This window comes from Anabrus simplex, chromosome 9, assembly GCF_040414725.1.
Source record: "Anabrus simplex isolate iqAnaSimp1 chromosome 9, ASM4041472v1, whole genome shotgun sequence".
In the NCBI taxonomy this organism is placed as follows: Eukaryota; Metazoa; Arthropoda; class Insecta; order Orthoptera; family Tettigoniidae; genus Anabrus; species Anabrus simplex.
Genome location: NC_090273.1, coordinates 130,731,635 through 130,756,426, shown reverse-complemented (window position 1 = coordinate 130,756,426; position 24,792 = coordinate 130,731,635). Strand labels below are relative to the sequence as shown.

The window sequence follows — 24,792 nt, the reverse complement described above, 5'->3', positions numbered from 1 at the left end:
AAACAGATATATAATTTATATAAGGTAATTCATTTCAAAGTTATATACAATTAGGTACAAAATTTGGACTAAGCCTGGCGTGATTATTAAAATTATTAATAACATTAGGAGATAATCATTTTGTCAATGCAAACCAACATAAGCAACAAAATAAAATAAATATTTTAATTAAATATGTTCAAATATCTCCATCTAACTAAATAAGCAATGAGATCTCTCTGGCCTAAGATTGAACTTTGGCCTGCAGGAGACACTCGCACTCATACTAGCCGATGACAAGAATACTGCTGATCTCGTCATTTATGTGTGAGAGTGGATTAATCAAGAGCATATAAATTTCAACTGTTCTTTTACCAGGAACTCACATTCCCTTTTGATTCGTTTGTGTCCTCTTTGTGACTGTGCGGCGTTTAGCCAACCTCCCTCAGCCAACTCTTGTTCTCTTCTGACCTCGATGGTATTACTTTGCGAGGCCTGGGAAGTCTCATTTTCATGGCCTTCAAGGCCCTTTCTATTCTTTTGTTTATACCTTCATTCTTCAGAGAAGTGGACCTCTTCCTTTTTTCCCTGTTAGGAAGTGTTAACACATTCAGTATCAGCCATTTAAACCCACAGGCCAGCAATATAAATGCCCTTGTAGCCCTTTACACAAAATACATTAGAAAATTGAATTAGAAATTCCAGAATCTTAAAATGTTGTATATTACTAAAATCCTAGCAGACTCTGATGGTATGAAATCAGGTATCTGTGAGCATTAATTTGTACTACAATTTTGAAAAATAATAATTAAAAAATGCAGTAAATGAGATGACCCACCTTCATGAGCAGAAAAAACATTCCAGTGTGTCACTGGTTCTGGAGAAGATTGCCTAAAAGAATCAAGGTGCTAGATATTTGTCCCGCAGGAATTCTTAGTTCTAAAAGTAAACAGGGGTCCTTGAAGGTTACTTGGATTTTGCACATGACTAACAGGAAGAAAAAAATGTTCCTGTATCATATGTCTTCAGTCTCCTACAAGGGGTTTACAAAATATACGGACCTAATATAAATGCAGTCTGTTCACACTAGCACTTAAACACCTTAACCAATCAACAGTCGCATCCATGAAGGTCTCACTAAATGCCTTAACTGGTCTATGGTTCTGAATGTGATAAGAATGGTAGTTGCTGCATTTCCTCTTAAAACTATCATCACCACCACCATCACCACTACTCTCCATTTCCTCTGCTAGTTAAGATACTTTACCAGATGAGCAATTGTGGGCCTGTGGTTCTGTTATGTAGTTATAAAATGAGGAATGAGAGGATACTTCAGACTGGTTAGAGCAACCAAAGCAAAATGAAAAGATCTAATGTCAGTTTCTTCATCTGTCCCTTCCCATCTTGCTGTGCTGATGAAGTAGTTGACTAATTATGAATGAGTTAACAGCGAGATAATTCATGAAAGTTGTAAAATTGAGCCAACTTGAAAAATTACATACATTTGATGGAATTGATAAAAACTGTGGTGTTATAGTGTTCTACCTCTAATCCCAGGGCTTAGGAATGAGAGGTAGACATTCTATTCATATTTTGTGGGACTGGTTGAGTCAATAGAAGAAAAATCACATAGTATTTGAAATTAATTCTGAAACTTGGAGGAGATACAAAGTCTGATAGGCTGAAAAGTCGAGTATGTACTTCTCGCTCAAAAATTTCGAGAATCGACCAGTAGCAGATGGTGGTTCGGAAATGAAGAATTTATATATCAAAGAGAGAAAGAGTGTTTGAACTTACTTTAAATTTAAAAACTTTGTATCTGACATCTTCTATGACTGAATAAGTAAAATGGCTAACTACGAGCATATCAGTACCGGTACCTATTTGTACAGATAAGTTCATCTGTCTGGCCATAGCATGGAGTAGACCATACAGCTAGTATGCTGAGTGTTGGGTGGCGGTAAATGACCCGACTCTAAAGGATCCAACGGCTTTGGGCGGAGGAGCTTCTTTAGTTGGGTGCTGGTCCCCAGTGGAGGAAATGAAATCCAGCAGGCAGCATCTGTTCTCCAAGTTACAGGCAGCGTCACTGAAAGCTGGCAGTTAGATATAAAATGGTTTTGGGTGTGGCGGGCCCATCATAATAACCTGTAAGAAGTGTCAAAGTAGATCAGAACAAAGATCTAAGGAGTACCCCAGAAGCAATGTGCATCTATTATGTCTCCAAAGAGAGGTGCAAGAAGTGGATGGAGGTCTGTGATCCACAGCCCAAACCAGAAGCTCCCTGGATAAGGGTAAAAAAATGAAGAGGGAAGAAGTTCATCTGTCTTTCGAATTAGGACAAATCGTGAACATTCACTACAAGGGAGGGAAATATTTGGATTCATTTTCATTCAACACCTCAAACTAAAATGCAACATCGTGATCTGTCAAAAGGCGAGGGAGATAGTATCATGATGAGTACTGCTATCTCCTGACAGCTTACAAAAGTGACTTCCAGAATGACTATGCTGTAGTACTTTATTGCTGAAGACAAGATCTTAATTACTGGTGCTGTGTGTGGATGTTGCTTTTAAGCAAAATATGTAACAGTATATTGCACTCCACTTTGAACGAAAGCCTACTTTCCCAGCGTTTCGTTTCTTCTGCAAATACATTATTAACCACGTCAAGGAATTTTACAAGCCTTCCTCAATAGAAAAGAAAGCCATGCCTCTAATATCCTGTCCCCACACAAGCCGAAATCCTCGACAAACTACCCTTCTGTTTTCTGCAAACCTGCTGTAAACGTGAAGGGTCCTGATAGTTCCTATGAATGAGGACTGCAAACAATGATCCACTAAAAGAATCTGAATTGAGAAAAATAACAACTGGGGTTTGTACAAACCCGCAACCCTCTGAGTAGCCACCCCTGGTATCTATTCATAGTCACATGTGGACGCAGATGGACATACACATCCCACTAATTCTGCGTGATGTCGCCGATGTGAGTGAATGCTCGCAGATTGTCAGTGTCATACGTATCTATTCTAAAGCTTGAGTGAGTGGTGGTAGTGTCGACTTGGAAATTTGTGAGTTATGAACCACTACACCCAACAGATTCTGCATGGGCAATACAAAAAAAAAAAAAAAAAAACACTATGGGATATTACATGGCTATTCCAGAAAAGAGAACATGTGAAGAATGTAGGGACTCTCTTGCCATTAACCACCAAGAGCTTTATACTAGTAGGTTTACGAAGGAAAGTGTACAGTGGATGGCCCAGTATTTCCTACAAGAAAATAATGTAGTGTTCAAAAGAACAAACGAACGGTGAGGACCTTCCCACACTATGTTGATGATCCCAGTTTTCAGAGTGAGGTGGCCGAAGATATGGGCACCATTAAGAGCACAGTGTCAAGAGCAATTCTGGATGTTATAGTAGCAACTGAATCAAAAGGAAAGACTAAAAACAATTTCCAATTACTGCCCTTGGTAGTGCTTCTGAGTGAAACTCATTCATGTCAATAGATCTATGAGTATGCACTTGTTTGGTGCAAGGATTTCTTCTGCATACACTTCTGAGTAAGTGAACACCCTCCCCCTTTTCCAATTGCAAATATAATAATTTTGTGTGGCTATTTCTAGCCGGGTGCAGCCCCTGGAAGGCAGACCCTCCGATGACGGTGGGCAGCATCTGCCATGTGTAGGTAACTGCGATTTATTGTGGCGGTGGATGGTGCAATGTGTGGTGTGCGAGTTGCATGGATGTTGGGGACAGCACAAACACCCAATCCCCGAGCCAAGGGAATTAACCATTTAAGGTTAAAATCTCCAACCCAGGTGGGAATCGAACCCGGGACCCTTGTGACCAAAGGCCAGCACACTAACTATTTAGCCATGGAGCCAGACAATCGCAAATAGACACTAACAGTAACTACCCTCAGCTTCTAAACGTATCAGCCAAGGTTAAGTGTATGATATTTTACCCTAAATCAGGAGTATGAATTGTTATCTACACCTGGAGAATTGTTTGGTTTTATCTCTACTGTAGGAATTATTTGTTGTGATTTTTAGATTGCACCACCAAATATTCAGAGCTGAACATCTCTATGCTTTGGACCTTGTGGTAGGTTTTACACAGTACTCTCATGACTACTGTGGTATCAACCAAAATGGATTGGGATATAATTGTTGTGCAATAGTCTGTGAAATTTTTACAAAATGTAGTCTCCATTTTCTATCTAATTTTTTAAACATTTTCATCACATTTGTACAACATGCAGCTGTGCAAAATTTGACATAGTATCAAAATTTAATTATAAATATTGTAGCATAAAGTCAATATTATGTAGAAAGGAAGTGATCCATGGAGAATCCAAACTCACTCTTATTAATGTATGCTAGGCAAGTCAATTTTACAGTTCTATCTGCAAAACTGTCGTCCAGAAAATTACGACTTATTTGATTATGCTTAGTTTTGAGATGCTCAAACTCAGCTTTGTTGCCATACTTCATAACAGGACTGATAATCCAGACAGAAAATCCATATAGTGAACAGCAAATTATGAGCTTGAAACATATACTGTAGTATTTTCTGTCTTCCTCTACAGTACCACAAAATATAAATTTAATCTTTCTGTACTGACAGCTAAACTAATAATATTTAAATCACTATAACAATGATTTAAGAAGACCTGGCCAATAGCTGGAAACTGCAGATGATGATGATGATGATGATGATGAACAATGATTTATTATTAAACAGTATCCTCCTTATTCAATCAATGATGGTTAATGTGAATTGTAAAAACTTAAATTTCACATTTGTTACATTATACATGTTTCGATCCTTATTGGATCATGTTCAGTAGATTACTAAAAATTGACATATACATATCATAGTTGAAAACATTTAAAATTGAAGCAAGAATGATGTTATGAATGTTAAAATGTTCTTATTAAGAAAAAGTTCATACTCTCATAAGATTGTGTTAAAATCTTCAGTGTGCACTGTTATCCACTTGATGTAATATCTTCTTCATATTTCATTAGTTAAAACTCTGCTAATTGGACTAGGTGGTATCTGATTATTACAGTAAAACCTCGTTAATTCGAAGTCGTTGGGACTCAAAAATCGGACTTCGAATTACGTGATTTCGAATTAAGCGCCAATTCGCAATTCAGAAGTACCAACCCTTGCCGCGTTACGAAATATTCTAAGGCCCGTTACTGCATGCAGTTAACCTTGATTCACAGTTTATACCTTTCAAATGCCATGAAAAAAGAAATATTTCCAAAATTTATCCAAAAATGTGCATTCACAGTATTCAAATAATGCACTGACATATCTCACTGGCAAATATAACCTCACGCAATGAAAGAAAGAAAGAAAAAAAAAAAGCACGATTCAAAGACGAGGAGAAATCTATGCTGGCTCCCATGTGCAAGTGCTTTATTCATTGGAGTACTATACTGTATGCATTTTAGATGCTTTGTATTTACACAGAAAGTACCCGATGCTCTTAAAATCAAACTTTCCTATGACTCTATCCTTGTACGATTTCCCGCCATGGCACTTCTCTTGTACTTCAGAAATGTAAAATGTAAATGTATTCTAAGACCCATTAATACATGCCATCACCTCGATTCACAGTTTAAACCTTTCCAATGCCATGGAAAAACTATTTCCGAAATGTATCCAACAAGGTGCATTTACAATGTTCAAATAATGCACTTGGATAAATCACTGACGAACATAACCTCACGCAACGAAAGAAAAAAAAAATCACACAATTCAAAGACGAGGATAAATTATGCTGGTTTCCCTGTGCAAATGCATTATTTTTCGGATATCAGTACTGTTTGCATTTTCAGATGCTTTGTACTGGGATGGAAAGTGCCCGACGCCCTTTAAACATTGTAGCTTATCGAACTTTTCTATGACGAGGAGATAAAGTTTCTTGCTTCCATGTGCATTGCAATTGCAACGCACTACTATGACCCCCATCCCCGACCCTTGTACCATTCACCGGCTGGCACTTTCTCCTTTAAAACCATAAGACCGTTTGGGCTCGCATTAAAATAAAGCAATGCAGTTTCATCGGCAATGACAGTATTGTTCGGTGCCTACGAATTTATTATATGAGCCATGCTTTTTCGTCAACTGTCGGCATCGCCAGTGTTCGCGCATTCTGTTTTCCCGCACACTGCCTGTTGCGTGATATTACGGCGTTCCTTAAAAGGTTGAATACCAAAGAATTCCGATTTCATTCAACTTGGCAATCATGAAGCGCACTGTAGACCCACCGGAGTGAGTGTAAGTTCCGGAACACGCGTTCTATTATAACGCGGATAAATTTCGAGTTGAAATTACTCTGTAACATACTATTGTTTTAAAATGTAAAGGCAGTTTCGAATTAAAAGTCTGAATTTCGGTAATGGGGCCGACAATGTACTTCGAATTACGAATTATCCGTATTTCGAATTAAACAATTTAAGTAACATGCAAAACTGTATCTCATGTTTCCGGGAACGAGAGCTTCTTCGAATTACGTGGGATTTTGAATTAACCGATTTCGAATTATCGAGGTTCTACTGTAATTGATATTTTGTGATTTAGTTTATTACCAATAAGGATTACACATGTGGATTTGCCCTGTTTTACGGCCAGATGCCCTTCCTGATGCCAACGCTATGTGGTGGGATGTAATCACTTTTGTGTGTTACTGTGGTGGTTGGTAATGTGAAGTGTTGTGTTGTCTGAATATGAAGATGAAAGTGCTGGAACAAACAGCCAGTCTCCAAGCAAGAAGAATTAATCAGATACGATTAAAATCCCTATCCCAGCTGGGGATTGTACCCTGGATCTTAATGCTAACCATTCAACCAAGGAGTCGGACACCCTGACTTATAGTTCACCCTGTAAAAATTTTGAGACTACAGTGCTGCCTAGTATGCACGTTTTAAGGTGAGTTTGAATTTCACATGTTATTTCTTCTGCCTTTGATATCATACTTCTTACGACTGAAGTTGTTGAACAACAAATGGTGGATAAAGCGTTTTTAAAAAGCTTGAGTTTTGGCCATTAATAAAATGCTCTCTCTTACCCAAGAGCAGTGCTAAACAACTCTCAATTCCTCGTTCAGATCATACCCTTCCCATACTTCTGGTATGAACGCCGTGAAAGCTGCTTGTTCTGGAACACTTCTCGTGTCCTCAGATGGGCTCCTCTTCGAAAATTTCATGTTCGTTGTTACGATCTGGACTACATACGAAGAACTCTAGTAAGTTGAGCATCGGTCCTCGAGAGAATGGATTCTGGTATCGCCCACGTTTATCTCTGAGGTAGGAATACCGTTTATAGTTGAACATCTCATTTGTGGTAAGGTTCATACATGCATGAAGGACCTGAAACAGAAAATTTGAGCGAGAGTTTAGAAACAAATTCTATGAGTGGCTCATATCTGGTTTTGTAAGGTAAACATTTCTGAAAAAATAAAATGTAGTTAACCTTATTGAAACCATATATTTGTCTACCCTTTAGTTCCATTTCTTGATATGGGGTCGGGGATGAGGTAAGATGAATTTATGTGCATGTTTCTATGACCGGAAGTGAAATCAGAGATAAGGCTGTTTGCAGATGATGTTATTCTGTACAGAGTAATAAATAAGTTAAAAGATCGTGAGTAACTGCAAAATGATCTCGATAATGTTGTGAGATGGACAGCAGGCAATGGTATGATAAACAGAGTTAAAAGTCAGGTTGTGAGTTTCACAAATAACAAAAGTCCCCTTAGTTTTAATTACTGCATTGATGGGGTGAAACTTCCTTATGGGGATCACTGTAAGTACCTAGGACTTAATATAAGGAAAGATTTTCATTGGGGTAATCACATAAATGGGACTGTAAATAAAGGGTACAGATCGTCACGATAAGACTTATCTGTGTCGGTGCGACATGGTTATGAGGGTGTTTAGGGGTTGTAGTAATTAACATTATATAAACAGTATTTCATACCAATTGCAAAATACGGATTAGAAACTAACAAGAGACAAGATGGTAAGATCCATATAGTAGAAATGAAACTTTTAAGAACATCGGTTAAAAAGACAAGAAGAGATAGAATTCAAAATATTAAAATCAGAGAGGAACTAAATATAGAACCATTAGTACAGAACATACAGGAAGCAAGACTGAGATGGTTCAAACATGTAAAAGGAATGGGAAAGGAACGGGTAGCAAGAAGGGAATTGGAAAGAGAAGTTAAGGGAAAGAGACCAGTTGGAAGACCGAGAAGAAGGTGGATGGATCAGATTTGGAAGGACATTAGAGAAGCTGGATTGGATGTAGTGGAAGTAATGGAGCAGGAAAAGTGGAAGGACAGAAAGGAGTGGAGTAGGCTTGTTAACCACACCCGAGCGACTGGAGTGGGATGATGATGAGTAAGGATGTAAAGGAGAGGGCACATAAGTCTCTGGTAAGACCCCAACTAGAGTATGGTTCCAGTGTATGGGACCCTCACCAGGATTACTTGATTCAAGAACTGGAAAAAATCCAAAGAAATGAGTAGCGTAACAAAAATATTGCAAAGTCTGAGCTGTGAAGACTTGGGAGAAAGAAGATGAGCTGCTAGACTAAGTGGTATGTTACAAACCATTATTCTCGCCATTATTCCGTATTGATAATACCGTATTTACGCGAATAACACCAGCACATTTTTTTAAAATTTGAGGCACGAAATTGGGATGCGGTTTTTTGTGTCAAAGTTGGCATTTCTTTTTTTCAAAATAAGCCTACCTAAAGTTCGGGTGCGGGGATTATTTGCGTAAATACGATAGTTAGATCACTAAACACAAGGAGAAATTTAAATACCACCTAATTCAATAGATATAACTGGCATGTTTCAAGCTGTCAAAGGAGAGATGCGTGGAATGATATTAGTAGATGAATAAGTTTGAGTGGTGTCTTTAAAAGTAGGAGAGATCACAATATGAAGATAAAGTTGGAATTCAAGAGGACAAATTGAGGCAAATACAGTGAAACCTCGATTCTCCATTTTTCGAGGGACCATGAAAATAAAAGGTACAACTTGGGAAAACGGAAAATCCGGGAATGAATGAAAACCATCAACAATTTGGCTAAACATCACAAAAATGAAATATGTACAATTATAATCTTACAAAAACTCCTAAACCAAACCAAACCAAACTACAGCCCCAGTGGGACTTTGCCTGACAAGTGACCGCCGCTCAGCCCGAAGGCCTGCAGATTACGAGGTGACACATGATCAATGCGACGAATCCTCTCTGCCGATATTCCTGGCTCTCTAGATCGGGGTCGCCATCTCACCATTAGATAGTTCCACAATTAAAGGTAATCATGTAGCTGAGTGGACCTGGAACCAGACTTATATCCAGGTAAAATTGCTTGACCTCGTCGCAATCAAACCCGGGCCCTCTGAGGCAGGCATGTTAGACCGCGAAACTGTATTAATTACCGGTACACGAGTTCAAAATCTCGGTATTTTACATTCAGTCAGTTTCCCGTGAAAACTTCTTTCAGTTCAGCAACTTTGATTAGGCTAGCCAAACTCTTGAAAAATCTAATAACGCCAAGCCAAACGATAATCGACCACAAGTAGTTTTTATTCCTCTCATCTAATAAAATAAAGCACATTAGATACAAAAGCACCCAACATGATGGCGAAATCCCTTCATTTCTTAATCTTTCATTGTAATTTGGTCTCCGGTATACTGTTCGTAGTCAGTTTCTGGAAATCTTGTACCGCGCAAATTAGGCCTACATCGACTTTTAAAGATTATGTTGAACTCGAAAACATGGTTTCGAATTTAAGTATCGATTCATAAAAGTTCTTGAATGCATTATATTCAATTCTGCCCATCACAAATCCAATCAAATTGGGAAGATAAAAGAAATATCATAACAACTTCAGAAATTACAGTTATTCGTGACCTTGAGGTCATCTGGAAAGCGCACTCGCTACACATGTCAGTACGAGTTGGAAATGATACAAACCATTTAAATGCAACGTGCGCAAATAAAACGACTGCGGTTTTTGGTATTTAACACAAAAACGTAAAATTCCCAGTCTTACATTAGGACCTAAACAGTAATAGGCAATCCCAAGACCTCCCATGGCTTTCTTTTTTAGTGTAAGGTGCAACATCTGTTCTGGTCTTGCTAACATAATCATGTACGATAATATAAAAAATCCTGAATTTGTGTTAAGAAGGAGCAGTTTCTATTCCTGCCTGGAAGCCCAGTTACTCTACAGTGCTGTGAGCAAAGTGCCGAAAACCTGTTTGGTAGTACGATTGAAAAAGTATAAAAATATAAACATCTAACCCTGGACATAATATGGACGTTTTATAAGTGCGAACATTTGACGAAACTCGTTCCGTCTTCAAGCAGAACTGTCAAAATGTGCCGTGTCTCCTTACAATTGTTGTGGCCACTCTCTGCTTTATGATTTTACGAGATTCTCTAAACAATACCCCCCCGAATTACATAAAATCAGCTTCATGGTCCGTATCGCACTTCAACAGATTCACAATTAAGTATTTATTTATTTTTCACCTAGTCGATACAATGATTGCTTAAGGCAATTTTTAATGGTCAAAAGTGGTACATGTTTCGTATAATATCAACATCTTCAGCCACATAACACTGTTTAGATGAAAAATATATAAAATTGACAAAGTAATGCTTTAGAGGAAGTGTCCTTAAAATTAACATAAGATTGACAAGATTAATCTAAATGTACATCATCATCATATGGCATTTCTTCAACACCACAATCTTAATCAAAGCTTCATTATATAAATATGTATGTACGGTTCAGCTGAAGATGACCTTGAATATGAGGTCGAAACTGGTCCTGTAGTTTAATATATACAATAAATAAGTATTGATTGGTGGAAACCCTCTCCTATTTTTAATTGATTGAGGATTTAGCGTTGATGGGACTGGAATTTCTGGACGGTTGATCTGGGAAATCGTTTCTTCGAGGAACGGATAATGGGGAACTTTTACAACGTGATTTAATTACGAAGCTCGCGGGACCACGTAATTTGAACGCATGTTCCGGGAAAACGTATTTTCCAGGAACGGATAATCGAGATTCCACTGTATTCGTTTATAGGAAGGGGAGTTAGGGATTGGAATAATTTACCAAGGGAGATGTGCAATAAATTTCCAATTTCTTTGAAATAATTTAAGGAAAGGCCGGGAAAACAACAGATAGGGAATCTGCCACCTGGGTGACTGTCCTAAATGCGGATCATTATTGACTGATTGATTGATTATGCACCCATACTGGCTTAAGCGGCTGAGACCTGAACAATGACAAGTAGGGAGAAGAGTAGAATATTCAAGCCAGTGAAATTAAATACCTAAGAACTATGATAAGACAACTTTGTTTCAAATACTTTGTTCTACACGCAATATGGCTAAAGATGGCCTTTAAATAGGTCAAAACTAGTCCCATTATTTAATTTGTATTGAAAAGGTGGAATAACTCACTTATTATTTTATTTGGTTTATGATAGGAAAGACAAGGAACGGCAGATTGAGAAACAAAGATGTGAGAAAGGAGGTCAGAATGGAAAACCGAAATGAGGCAAGGAAAGACAAGGAACGGCAGATTGAGAAACAAAGATGTGAGAAAGAAGGTCAGAATGGAAAACCTAAATGAGAGAACTGATAGCAGCAAACTAAGATGGTTTGGACATGTAAAGAAGATGGAACCAAACCAAACCAAACCCCATGGCACTACAGCCCTTGAAGGGCCTTGGCTTACCAAGCGACCGCTGCTCAGCCCGTAGGCCTGCAGGTTACGAGGTGTTGTGTGGTCAACACGACGAATCCTCTCGGCCGTTATTCTTGGCTTTCTAGACCGGGGCCGCTATCTCACCGTCAGATAGCTCCTCAATTCTAATCACGTAGGCTGAGTGGACCTCGAACCAGCCCTCAGGTCCAGGTAAAAATCCCTGACCTGGCCGGGAATCGAACCCGGGGCCTCCGGGTAAGAGGCAGGCACGCTACCCCTACACCACGGGGCCGGCTAAAGAAGATGGAGGAGGAAAGAATACCAAAACAGATGATGGGGATGAAGTTCATGGGAAAGAGAGCGAGAGGAAGACCTAGAACAAGATCAATCAATTCAATAAAGAGAGCAAGAAGAAGAAACCTGGACTGGGACAAAATGATGGAAGAAGAATGGTGGAAGGAGAGAGGAAGATGGAGAAGTGCCATAAATGCCCCAACCTGGCAGAAGCTGGATAAGGAGAAAGGATGATGAAGATGATGATGATGATGATGATGATGATGATGATGATGATGATGATGATGATGATGATGATGATGATGAAGAAGACTATGGCAGCATTAACTTAATCAAATCTCCATCTTAAAACTAAAGGAGATGTAATGTTAAAACAGTCTTTCTAATCCGATAACCTGGTAAGTACAGAATGTAACTTTATTACAAGAACTTGAAATATGAAATGTCCTACTTGAAACTTGTAACTATAGGACAAAATGGCACTTTGGGGAAGACACACTTACTGATGTACAGGTGAGGATCCATCCCAATCCACAGAACACCAGAGCCTCGATCAGCCCAAGCACATATAAGATCTCAAAGCCCTCAATTGCGATGCAGTAGCAGGCAAAGTAGATGGTGAAGGAGCAATTGATTGCAATACTCATCACAAACATGAAGAACCACATCCTGAAAGATGGAAGCGTTAAATTTAAAAAATCTGTTCAATATACAATGTGTCCTTAAAGTAATGGTCAGCAATCAGAACCATACAACTTCTAAACTAAGCATTACACAACAATTCAATCCACACTACATTGAAGAGAATCTCATCAAGTTTACATTCACCTGTATAATGAAACAGAGCAGGAGGGTGGAGGGAACGGAAATGTGAGCGCTTACTCAGCAGTTAGTGAAGGTAGGACACCAAGTCAGTCAAAATGTGGCCTGTGCAGGAGCACTCAAAATGAGGAAATGAGGAATGAACTTGACCGATGAGGTTTTATGCATAAACCAGCTCTGGTGGTGGGGTCATGTGAGGCGAATAAAGAAGAATAGGTTACCTATGAGAATAATCGAACTCAGTCATGGAGGGTAAGAGAAGTAGTGACAAAGACAATGATAGTTAGACTCGGTTTCTAATGATTTAAAGATAAGCGGTATAGAACTAAACAAGGCCACAGAATGAGTTACGAATAGGGGATGGTGGCAAAGTCTAGTAAATTCAGAGAGGCTTGCTGCAGACTGAATGCTGAAAGGCATAATAGTCTATGATGAAGATATATGTATGTACGAATGTGATAAACAATGTAGAACAAATTAGAAGGCATTTATTTTTTTAGCGGCTTAACTCTCCCATGAAAAATTATGAAACAGAATAATGCTGAATACTATGTCACTATTACACCACTTCTGTAGCAAAACCAAAGCTTAAACAAAAGAAAATAGGCAATGATAAAAGTAGCATCTCTTCAAGCAACAGTGTTGACAAAGAAGTACACAAAGACACACTAACAAATTACTGTGTCAACCCTTGTACCACAGCCTATACAGCTGAATGTTTCAAACATTACTTGTAGACCAAAACAGCTTACTGGAGCCTGTCACCAGTAGGCATGCACAGCCCTGAGTTAGCAACGTACAAGCCATAGAGGGGAGGAGACTTGCATTTACGTGCACAGGTATTTCTCGCACGGGTAATTTGCTTTCGGCAGGCATTTTCCCGGTACACGGTAATTACAAAGCATATTGTTTCGTGCATTTTTAAGCAAATGCCATGTTGTACACATATAGTATGTCCTTACAGGAAAGAATTGTACAATGTATTGTATGGAGTACCATAGTTATGGATGCGTAATGTACACCCCTCCAGTCTATCGGATAACGTCGTGGGCTAGCACTCGTAACAGCTCCTGATCTTGACTTGCCTGCATTATACTGAAGATGTATGTCGCCAGTATATAAAGCTACAGTCCTTCACAGTGGCTTCCTTCACACTCCTAGCCCTTTCCTATATAATCATGCCATAAAACCTATCTGTATCGGTTGCGTGGGTATGGCCTTAATTAAGGTACAGCCTCAGCATTTGCCTGATGTGAAAATGGGAAAAAACATAAAACCATGGAGTGGCCCTCCAGAACCCCTGATCTTAATCCAATCTAGCATTTATGTGATGCTGTCGATGCTGGTGTACGCTCCATGAATCTCGCACCAACTACACAAGACCAATTGTGGGTAGGAGTGCAAGATGCATGGGTCCAGATCCCTCAAGAACAATTACAACACCCTGTACAGTCGATGCCTCACTGCATTACTGCAGCTTACAGGAATCGCGGAGGAGCAACTCATTATTAACATCACATTCAGTGTCTTCCCATAACTTTTGGACACTCGGTGTATATCATGTCATTCATTTCATCTCATTACCTCCTCTGATGAGGTTGACGTCAGAAGGAGAATCAGTCATAAAAACTCCCTACAAGGACTCGTCTCAATTCATACCAGATCCTGTGTATATACTTCTCCATCTTCCTCTCTCCTTCCACCATTCTTCTTCCATCATTTTGTCCCAGTCCAGGTTTCTTCTTCTTGCACTCCGAGAGAGAGAGAGAGAGAGAGAGAGAGCGAGAGCGAGAGCGAGAGATCATAGATATATCATAGATATATCATAGGGGGCATGTCAGGGGGGCAATGTGAACGTGAGTGTGGAAAATTATCCTGGATGTAGAACATCCGACAGTGGTATACACTACGACAGTTGCCAACCTCCTGTTATGAAACAGCACTGGACAATGAAGTTGTATTTATTTTTTATTTTCCTCACCAAGATCATTCTTTCAACTCTGATTTGTCACTGAATAAATATTTGTTATCTTGCGTTGTGCAGACCTGTATCAAATACGAAGCATGCTTTTTAAGTAAGTACCATTTTCAAATATGGCCGCTGCAGTGCTTTGGTTGTAGTTCAGAGCATGTGCGCTCAGTACGTACATCTGAAGACTAGCCTCAAACACCATTATGGAAGCATTCGCCCGTATTTGTTTGTTTGTGCGTATTGAAAATTCCTCCAACAATTAATGATCCTGTTGAGCGTGAAGTGGCCCGTACTAGTGTCCACGACTCAGTGGGCGACCGTCTGTTATTACTGAAGACACGGTGACTACCACTAGTTCTTGCACTTGAAAAAGCGTTTAGGAGTTCAACGCCACGACAATGATGATGGCCTAAAAACAACCATGTGGCAGTGGCTGGCACATCAGGAGGCACATTTCTGTGAGGATGGAATTCAGAAGCTGGTTTCACGATATGACAAGTGCCTTAATGTACTTGGAACTTACGTTGAGAAGTAGTTTAAGGTACAGGCTTACATGTAAAAAAAAAGAATTGTTTAGAAAATTGCATTACTTTTTTTCTATGTCAAATCAAAATTGTACTTATTTAAAGAAACTCACCTCTTACATTACGGGAATCCATGAGTGTTCATTTTTCCTACATATATTTTGTTACCTGTTTCTGAGTCCCACGCAGTTGTAGATGAAGGGACAGTGGTGGTCAAAGTACTCAACACAGCGGTTGCAGATTCGACAGTGCTTAGCCCTCAATGGACGAAGGCATCTACATGAATGGCACAAACGAGATAATACAACGTTCCTTTTCTTCCACTTGTCAAAGTATGGAATTTGTTTGATGGCTCGGTAGTAGTTGTCGGAGTTGAGTGGAACGTAGCCGGGATCACGTCTGTTGGCTATCACCCAGCTCAACCACATCAGTATGTTCCAGTAGATAAAACAGTAATGTGAGCCTCGTAAGATATTCCATGTGATGGGTACACACTGAAACATACAAATATACAGTACTTCAGTAATCAAAAGGCATTGTAACAAAAATAAAACTGTATATCAATCACCACTGATCTGCTTTCACAGCAGTTGTCCAGGTGTTTATCTAGTTTTTTCTTAAACAATTTTGCAAAGAATTTACTGATCATCTCCCTTGGTAAATTATTCCATTCCCTAACTCCTCTTCCTAAAAATGAATATTTGCCCCAATTTGTCCTCTTGAATTACAACTCTCTCTCTCTCTCTCTCTCTCTCTTTTTTTTTTTTTTTTGCTTTACGTCGCACCGACACAGATAGATCTTATGGCAATGATGGAACAGGAATGGGAAGGAAGCGGCCGTGGCCTTAATTAAGGTACAGCCCCAGCATTTGTCTGGTGTGAAAATAGGAAACCACTGAAAACCATCTTTAGGGCTGCCGACAGTGGGATTCGAACCCACTATCTCCTGGATGCGAGTCACAGCTGCACACCCCTAACCGCATGGCCAACTCGCCCAGTGAATTCCAACTTTATCTTCATATTGTGATCTTTCCTACTTTTAAAACCACCACCCAAACTTATTAGTCTACTAATGTCATTCCATGCCACCTCTCCACTACAGTTTGGAACATATTAATTAAGAACATTAATTTAGTTTACTAAGTGTATTAGGTGTATACCTAAGGAAGACATCGGAAGAGTCGAAGAAGAATGAGCATACTTTAAAACAATCATGGTGGACTCTGCAGAAAAGACCTGTGGTAGAGTATCAGGAAGGAAGAAAGATCGAGAAACGCCCTGGTGGAATGACAGAGTAAAAGGTATAGTTAAACGGAAGAAAGAAGCTTGGATAAGATGGCTGAGAAACAGAACAACAGAATGCAAAACAGAATACAGGCACTTCAAGGAGTGTTCCAAGGTGGTTCAAAAAGAGAAAAAGAAATGCTGGCAAAAATTCACTGAATCTCTGCGAGAAGATACAACCGGAACCAAAAAGATCTTATTTCAGTGGGTTAAAAAGAAGAAAAACCCAGGTGAAGATGTTAACTTCATTAAAAATGAAGAGGAGGAAATGATGACACAGAACCAGGATATATTGCAGAGGTGGAGAAAAAACTTGGAACAGCTTTACAACGTGCACAATACCTTGAAATCAAAGAAACAGATTTGATAAGGAAAACGAGGTGTCCATGGCAGAGATTGAGTGGGCCACTAAAAGAACGAAATGAGGCAAGCCAGCTGGAATTGACGAGGTCACTATAGAAATGATAATAGCAGCAGGAGCAGTTGGTCTACAGTGGTTGTATAGACTCCTTAGAGTGATATGGAGAGAAAAGAATGCTCCAAAAGAGTGGATGAAAGGGGTCATTATACCAATTTTCAAGAAAGGAGACAGGAAGCAATGTGAAAATTACAGAGGATTGACACTGATACCTCGGACACCTAAGATCCTTGAAAGAATCTTGGATAAACAAATAAGAGACAGAGTATAGGGAAAATTGGCAGAACACCAGTATGGATTCAGAAGAGGCAGGTGCACATTTGACCAAATATTTACACTGCGTCAAATGATAGAAAGGTATTGGGAATATGGAAAGGACATGGTAGTAACGTTTCTAGATATTAAAAAGGCATATGACAGTGTTCCAAGGAATTTGGTATGGATAACATTGACAGAGGCACAGATTGGGAATGAAACAATGCAGATGGTGATAGGATTGTATCAAAATTGCGAAAGTTGGATCGGAGTTGAGACAGGCTTAAGACAGGGAAGTGTATTGTCTCCCTTACACTTCATTATCGTCATGGACAGAATTCTACATAATATCAAGGAGAAGATGATGGGCAAGCAAGTAAAAGTGTATGCTCTTTGCTGATGACATTGTAGTTTGGGGAGATAATGAAGAGGAAGTACAGACACAAGTTGATTTATGGAATGAGGAGATAAGAAATTGTGGAATGAAGATTAGTACTGTGAAAAGCAAGACTTTTTATCATGACCAGAGGTAACAGGAAATCCAGGGGAGTGATGTATATATCGTATGGTTGTACAAGTACACAAAAGTTTACAAATAATCAAATGGAAATATCCAAATTTGACAACCATTCCAGAGCACATGGTGTCACTTGGTGTAGAGTCTTCAGACAACCGTCAAATGCACGAAGTTGGCACTCCAGAACAATGTGTTGTATGGTTTGGTCCTCCACTCCACAGTCAGCAGATGTATGGAAACCCCATTTCTTTAAGGTGTGACCACACCTCCCTTGACCCGTTCTAATGCGGTTCAGCTTCAACCAGGCTTGGCATGGTAGTTGGAATCCCTCCACCTTCTTTGTAGGATCTTCAACCAGGTAAGCATTGTTGGGTGGATGTTCATTCCAATATTGTTGCGACTTGTAGGTCATGTCAAAAGAATTGATACTTTCTAAATCAACCCAGGGTGGCTTGCGTGATTTCAAACGTGTTATTGGTGGATCTTGCAGGGCATCATACAACGGAGAGTTCTTATGAGAGGTGATCTTCTTGAGCAAGCTTACCTTAGCTGATTTCCTCCTTAGATCTTGTGGAGCAATATTAGCTAGGACTGGTAGCCACTATGTGGGAGTAGATCTAATGGTACCAGTGATAACCCTCATGGTCTCATTGAGATGCACATCAATCTTAGTGGTATGAACGCTGTTTTCCCATACAGGGGCACAATATTCACCAGCAGAATACACAAGAGTGAGTGCAGCAGAATGTAGAGTATTAGCATCTCCACCCCAGCTGCTTCCGGCAATCTTCGAAGTAGATTCCCTCTTGAGCCAAGCTTCCTCGATAACTTGATGCACTGTTGTTTGAATGCCAAGGACCGATCCAGAGTGATTCCGATATATATTGGATTGTAGTTATGGGGTACTTTGATTCCGTCAAAAGTCACATGTAGCTTCCTTTGGGCTTCTTTATTATTTAGGTGGAATGCAGTAACCTCAGTCTTGTTTGGGTTGGGTTGAAGTCTCCATTTGTGGAAGTAATCACTCAATTTCGCCAGATCACTAGTTAGAATATTCTCACAGTTCATGAAATCTCTACTCTGGATAATTAATGCTAGATTGTCTGCATACTTGATTTTCATGGAATCTGTGTGAGGCATGTCATGGATATACAGGTGAAACAAAATGGGGGCTAGAACTGATCCCTGAGGTAGGCCATTGTTTAGAATCCTCCACCTACTAGCTTGCCCATTCAGGAACACCATAAAGTGATAAAAATAGGAAATAAACCTCTTAAATTAGTGAAAAATTTTAAATATTTGGGCAGCATGATGTCATAAGACGGAAATTTGGATGGAGAAATTGATTTAATACAGCAGTCTGCAAGTTTCTACAGTGTGTGAGAGACATTGTATGGAACAAAGATGTGCCAATGCAGTGCAAGAAGGTTTTATACTCGTCCTATTATAAACCTATACTGATCTATGCTTTAGCAGGCTGGACGTTGACTAAGTGGCATCAAAGTAAGATACAAGCAGCTGAAATGAGGTTCTTGAGGAGCATACAGAGAAAGACAAGACGAGATAGAATACGGAATGAGGAAATAAGGAGAAGCGTGAGAGTGTGTAAACTTCAAGAAAAGAATGATATAGCAAAGCTGGAATAGTTTGTACACATGATGAGAATGCCAGGAGAGAGAATACCAAAGAGAACATTCATGGATACAGAGACTAGAAAGAGGCCTAGGGGACGGCCTAGAATGAGGTGGAGGAGCTCTATTGTGGACTGTATTGCAAATAGAGGAGTCAATAGCAATAAAGTACTAGAAGAGGAATGGTGGAAAAATCGAGTAAGGTGGAGGGCTTTGTTACACTAACCTACCCAGAGAGAATCTCGAAAAGGGAATAGAAGAAGTATTGATTAGGTGGACTAGTAAACTAAATTAATGTTCTTAAATAAGTTGTATCAACATGGACCAATAGGCCTACAATGAAATATGTTAATTGTAACATACCACTTAGTCGAGCAGCTCATCTTCCTTCTCCCAAGTCTTCCCAGCCCAAACATTGCAACATTTTCATAACACTACTCTTTTGTCACAAATCACCCAGAACAAATAGAGCTGCTCTTCTTTGGATTTCTCAAATCAAGCCATCCTGGTGAGGGTCCCATACACTGGAACCATACTCTAGTTGGGGTCTTACCAAAGATTTATATGTCCTCTCCTTTACATCCATACTACAACCCCTAAATAGCCTTAACTGTGTGCAGAGATTTGTACCCTTTATTCACAATTCTGTTTATGTGATCTTTCCTTATATTAACACCTAGGTACTTAAAGTGATCCCCACGAGGAAATTTCACCCCATCAATGCAGTAATTAAAACTTAGAGGACTTGTCCTATTAGTGAAACTCAACAACTTGACTTTTAACCCCCTTTAAAATCATATCGTCTGCTGTCCATCTCACAACACTGTTGAGATATTTTTGCAGTTGCTCACTATCTTCACATTAATATTATATTTTTAGGACATCTTTCACTAATGACATTACTTACCTTAAGAAGATACATGGGGTAACCCCACAGAAGCACTGAGCCCATGAACAGAAGAAGCGGACCTTTTGAGTTCCCTGCACCTCCAAACAAGAGACCCCTGAAAGGAGAGAAGACAGTATAATAGATGGAAGAAGGAAGGTAAAGAGAGGTTCACTGCTGTTCTGACTGCTCACTAGGGTTGTCACTGATGTCTGCATGGCCATCTGAGCAATGATGTTTTATGAGGGATCTCTTCTCCTTTCAAGGAGCACATTGATGTTATACAGGTGACCCCAAAGTCTGTTAACATTTGACAAGGCAAATCTTCACAGAAGGACGTAGAGAGGTAATAATTAACACACATGATTGGCATGACATGAGGTTTTATTGACACTAACAAGTGCACAAACAGGCCAACAGATGGTGCTAGATAGCAACACGTCAGAGATGTCACATGAGACCCATGTACAGTATAAAAGGAGCTGTCTGTGTCGGTGCGACGTAAAACAACCAGCAAAAAAAAAAAAAAAAAAAAAGTATGTCACGCTTGGCCTCCCAGTCCCTTGACCTCCATCTGTGTGATTATTGTTTGTGAGGTTACCTGAAGTCGCAATTCTGACCTCATTAGGGATGATATAGAAGTTCGTTCCCATAGGGAACCTGAAATATTTGTCCTGAATGAGTAAATTTATAATACCAATTGGTATTACTCATTAGGGATGCTAAAAGACAATATCCGACGGAAATTTCTCACCATACCTACGAATATGCTATACAGTGCTGTTCACAACATTGTCCCTCGCTTACAGGTTATGATGATGAATGACGGCCAACATGTTGAGCATGTATTTATTAAAAGTTAGAAACTTCATTATGTTCTGTATTGAACTGGGATGACAGTACGCAAATTGAAAATGTTAAGTTCCACCTTTTCAATACAATGACAATTTATTGATGTGAGTTAGATCACATGTCGTTTTGTACAAGATTGGTACTAGTTTCAACGCTCATTGCGCGTCATCATCAACCAATGAATCAATTGAGCAAATCACAACTAATCACAAAACACATGACAGCACCTTCAATGACAAATGTTAAATTGTAACAGTTAAAATTGTGGTACAAGATGATGAGGGTATGGTGCGTCTGACCATAAAGTAAAATTCTATCAAATCTGAGAAGGTAACTCAGTTGTTAAGTCTTGATACACAAGAAAATAGTCCAGCTTGAGGTGTATAGATCATAAGGTGTATCTTGTTAAAAAGAAATTGCAAAACATATGTTATCCGTACGAAGAATAAAGATTGTTCACTTAATCTGTGGTATTCAACAGGCTTAACTCAGGTGGTTCCGAAGCAAACAATGTGGTCGTGTGAAGATCTTAATTTGAACCAATGTTATGATTCTCGGTTCAATATGGAATCATAGAAACCTGATGAAAAGATTGAAAGCCAAATTAGGCGTGATAAAATTTACATCGACGAAAAGAAAGTCAAATGAAAAGAGGCAAACTCACCTTGAGCAGCGTGTTGGCGCAGTTGTTGAAAGGAGTAGAGCTGGGCTACTGAAGGGTGCAATAATAGAGGCCGAGTAGTGGAGGGGAAGGGAGAGTGAGGGGTTAGGGAGGGGTGCAGAGGAAGAGGACGAGCCAAAGCAGGGGAGTAGGGCTAAGATGGAGCGGAAAGATGAGGTAGTGGGGGTAATTGACTGTGATGTGCATTGTGCATAGCTTGAAAGATCACGGTTGTGTTTGGAATTCTGATGTTTTTGAAAGAGTTAATTAGGAAATTGAAAAGACTGTTAGGCTTCTCAGAAATTTCATTTTTAAGTTGAAGTTAGGATTAAAGTATTGCTCAAAATGAATAAAACAATTTTCAATTTTATTCATGAGAGGCCCTTTATTAGCCATTTGAAGGATCTCTAAATCATGTTTGTGCCATGGAAAACTTTTAGTCTCTCCTGCCATCGTTGTTTTGTTTCCATGTGCCTTTTTATTATGCTTGCAAGCTGTCTTGTGTATTGTGAACTTGTTGGATGAATTTTAAATGTATTCTTAATTTGCTATGGGTGACCCCTTAAAATAATAAATCATTGCCCTTGTTTCCCGCATGGCTTCAGAGAAAATGAGAATGTTCTTGCTCTGAAGCGCCTCCCTTCGGATAGAGGTCTCCATCTCTTCGCTTCACGCCCCTTCCCCTTTCTCCTCGCCCCTCTGGAAGCGTTGCGTCAGACTTGACGTTGGCCGCTCCTCGTAGTGGTCTGGCAGCCTGCTGGCACTTGAGCTGTGCGCTCCCTTGTCGGGCTCTTTGCGTGGCCCTTCATTCCCCATCACTAAGCGTGAAGGTAACAGAGTGGGATTTCGTTTCCTTTTCTTGGAATGTTAGCATATGGGATGGGCCTGAGGTATTAGAAAACATTTATTACGAACATGTATCCATAGTAAACTTGTAATGTTTTAGCTTGTCTTTTGAGAGCTTTAAGGATGTAGACCCGTTGGTGTTTAGAAATAAGTTGTATTCTGAATTGTAATGATGTGTTCCCCTTCAGGTAAGTGCCTCTACTATGGGCGATCTGAACCTCCTTATGTTGAGGAATAAGTTACTGCTATGTCGGGCAAGTACTTGAAGCTTGTACCCAGCGTTGTATTTTGAGGGTGCTGTTTATTATTTGGGGTTTTTCTTAACATGCCTTTGAGAATTGGTTCCGAAATACGGAGGCTATTAACTAGTCCCGTGTAACTCTGGTTCCCCCTTGGTATTAAATCTGTTTAAATGTTCTCCCCTCATTTGGAGAGTGTTTTAATTTAAATTGTAATGTTTGTTATTATCGCATAGCCTGGTTATGTTCAATGTGTTCAGAGTAAGAAACTCTTCTCTCACTTGTCGTAAAAGGAAAGGTACCTGTTAATGAGGGCTGGCTCCCTCGTTTTAAAGTGGTTATAATATATTCTCATTCCATTGTATTACTCAAGATATGGATGATTTTTATTGTGTTAAATAATTTTAAATCTTATAAAAACGAAGGAAGGCAACTTGTTCTATTTGTAAAACAAAGTTTCGGTTATATTTTTATTTAGGTGCCTTATTATCCAGCCCCTAGGCCTATCGCTTCTTATAATACTGCTACTGGACGATATTACCCAGAACAGTGTTCAATATTACATGTTACAAATCTCATGTTATGGTCCGTATTGAAATGACATTTTTTTCCGTCTCTCCACGTCGAGGAGTATCACTCAAACCAAGGGTGTTCTACAAGGGGATCCGATGAGTCCAGTTCTCTTTAACATAATGACCTCGGATATTGGACAATCTATAGACTCAAGATCAGTCAAACTGCTTATGTATGCAGATTTTCATAGATTATTACATAGTTCACATTTAAAATCGATTTCAATGTTTCTACTTCACTATTGGAAGTTCCTAATATGATTTCCAACTTATGGATAAGTATCCTTCTGTTAATACTGTCAAATGCCTTAGAATATTCTATATAGATTGCATACAGCGGTCTACCAGGTTGCGCTAAGGTCGTTATTATTTCTTGCACAAGATCCTGCATAGCCTGTAGAGTTGATTTCCCTGGGGTAAAGCCGTATTGATTCGATGGTATGTTAGCATGTAGACTTTATTCCATCCGTCTTAGGAGTTTAGAGTAGGTTTTGAACATTACATTTTCCAGGGCAATTCCCCTGTAAGAGTTTGGATCCTCCTTCTTCCCTTTTCCTTTGTAGATCACAATTATAAGTGTCTTCCGCCATTGTTCTGGAAATGACCTATGTTTTAGGCATTCATTGAATAGCGAATCTAGCAGGTCATGGAGTGTGTCTTTTAAATGTTCTATGTAAATCCCATCAAGTCCAGCCGCTTTGTTATTTTTCCCATTGCTTATAAGTTGGCTGACCTCCCCTGTTGTGATTGGGCGTGTGTCTTGGATGTTTGTCAGTTGCGGAGTGAAGCCGTTTGTCCTTTTGTTCGTTTTTCCAAGAAGATGACGAAAATGTGATTCCCATTGCAACATGTTTACAAGAGGAGTTGATGCCTGATTCTTTTGATTCTTTGAGTATTTTAAGATTTTATAAGGCTGCAAATTTGATGAGTCCTCCTTAGTGAGGCTGCAGATTTCGATACCATAGGTTAAGATTGGTATGAAGTACTGATTGAACATCACCAGCTTTAATACAATTCAGGAAAATCAATCATCAAAAATAACCAGTATGGCATCGCCCCATCAGTTGGATACCACACCTTTCCAAGACACTGAACTGTATTTAGCTATGTCAATCGGAAGCCGTATTTTTCGTCATCACCAGCTTTGATTTTGTTGGTACTTTGGGATCCAGAGGAGTGTTCATACTTTCTGGTAAAAGTGCAAGCTCTTCTGCACCCTATTTGCCACCTCCTTTGTGGCTAGTGTATCTCCAGATATTACACTGCCA

At 39.4% G+C, this 24,792-nt stretch overlaps 1 protein-coding gene across 3 annotated transcripts in view; it reads right to left on the bottom strand.

Moving 5' to 3' along the window:
• Window positions 1-4,703: 4,703 nt before the first annotated feature.
• The window catches only part of Patsas (palmitoyltransferase Patsas), a 79,264-nt gene continuing 59,175 nt past the window's right edge, over window positions 4,704-24,792 (bottom strand). For all 3 annotated transcript variants that reach the window (XM_067153478.2, XM_068229123.1, XM_067153479.2), the window contains 4 exons: window positions 20,376-20,472; window positions 15,532-15,857; window positions 12,549-12,714; window positions 4,704-7,369 (listed from right to left, as the gene is read on the bottom strand). In XM_067153478.2, the coding sequence (XP_067009579.2) occupies window positions 7,178-7,369; window positions 12,549-12,714; window positions 15,532-15,857; window positions 20,376-20,472 (781 nt within the window). In that variant the 3' untranslated portion in view covers window positions 4,704-7,177. The remainder of the gene's footprint in view (window positions 7,370-12,548; window positions 12,715-15,531; window positions 15,858-20,375; window positions 20,473-24,792) is intronic.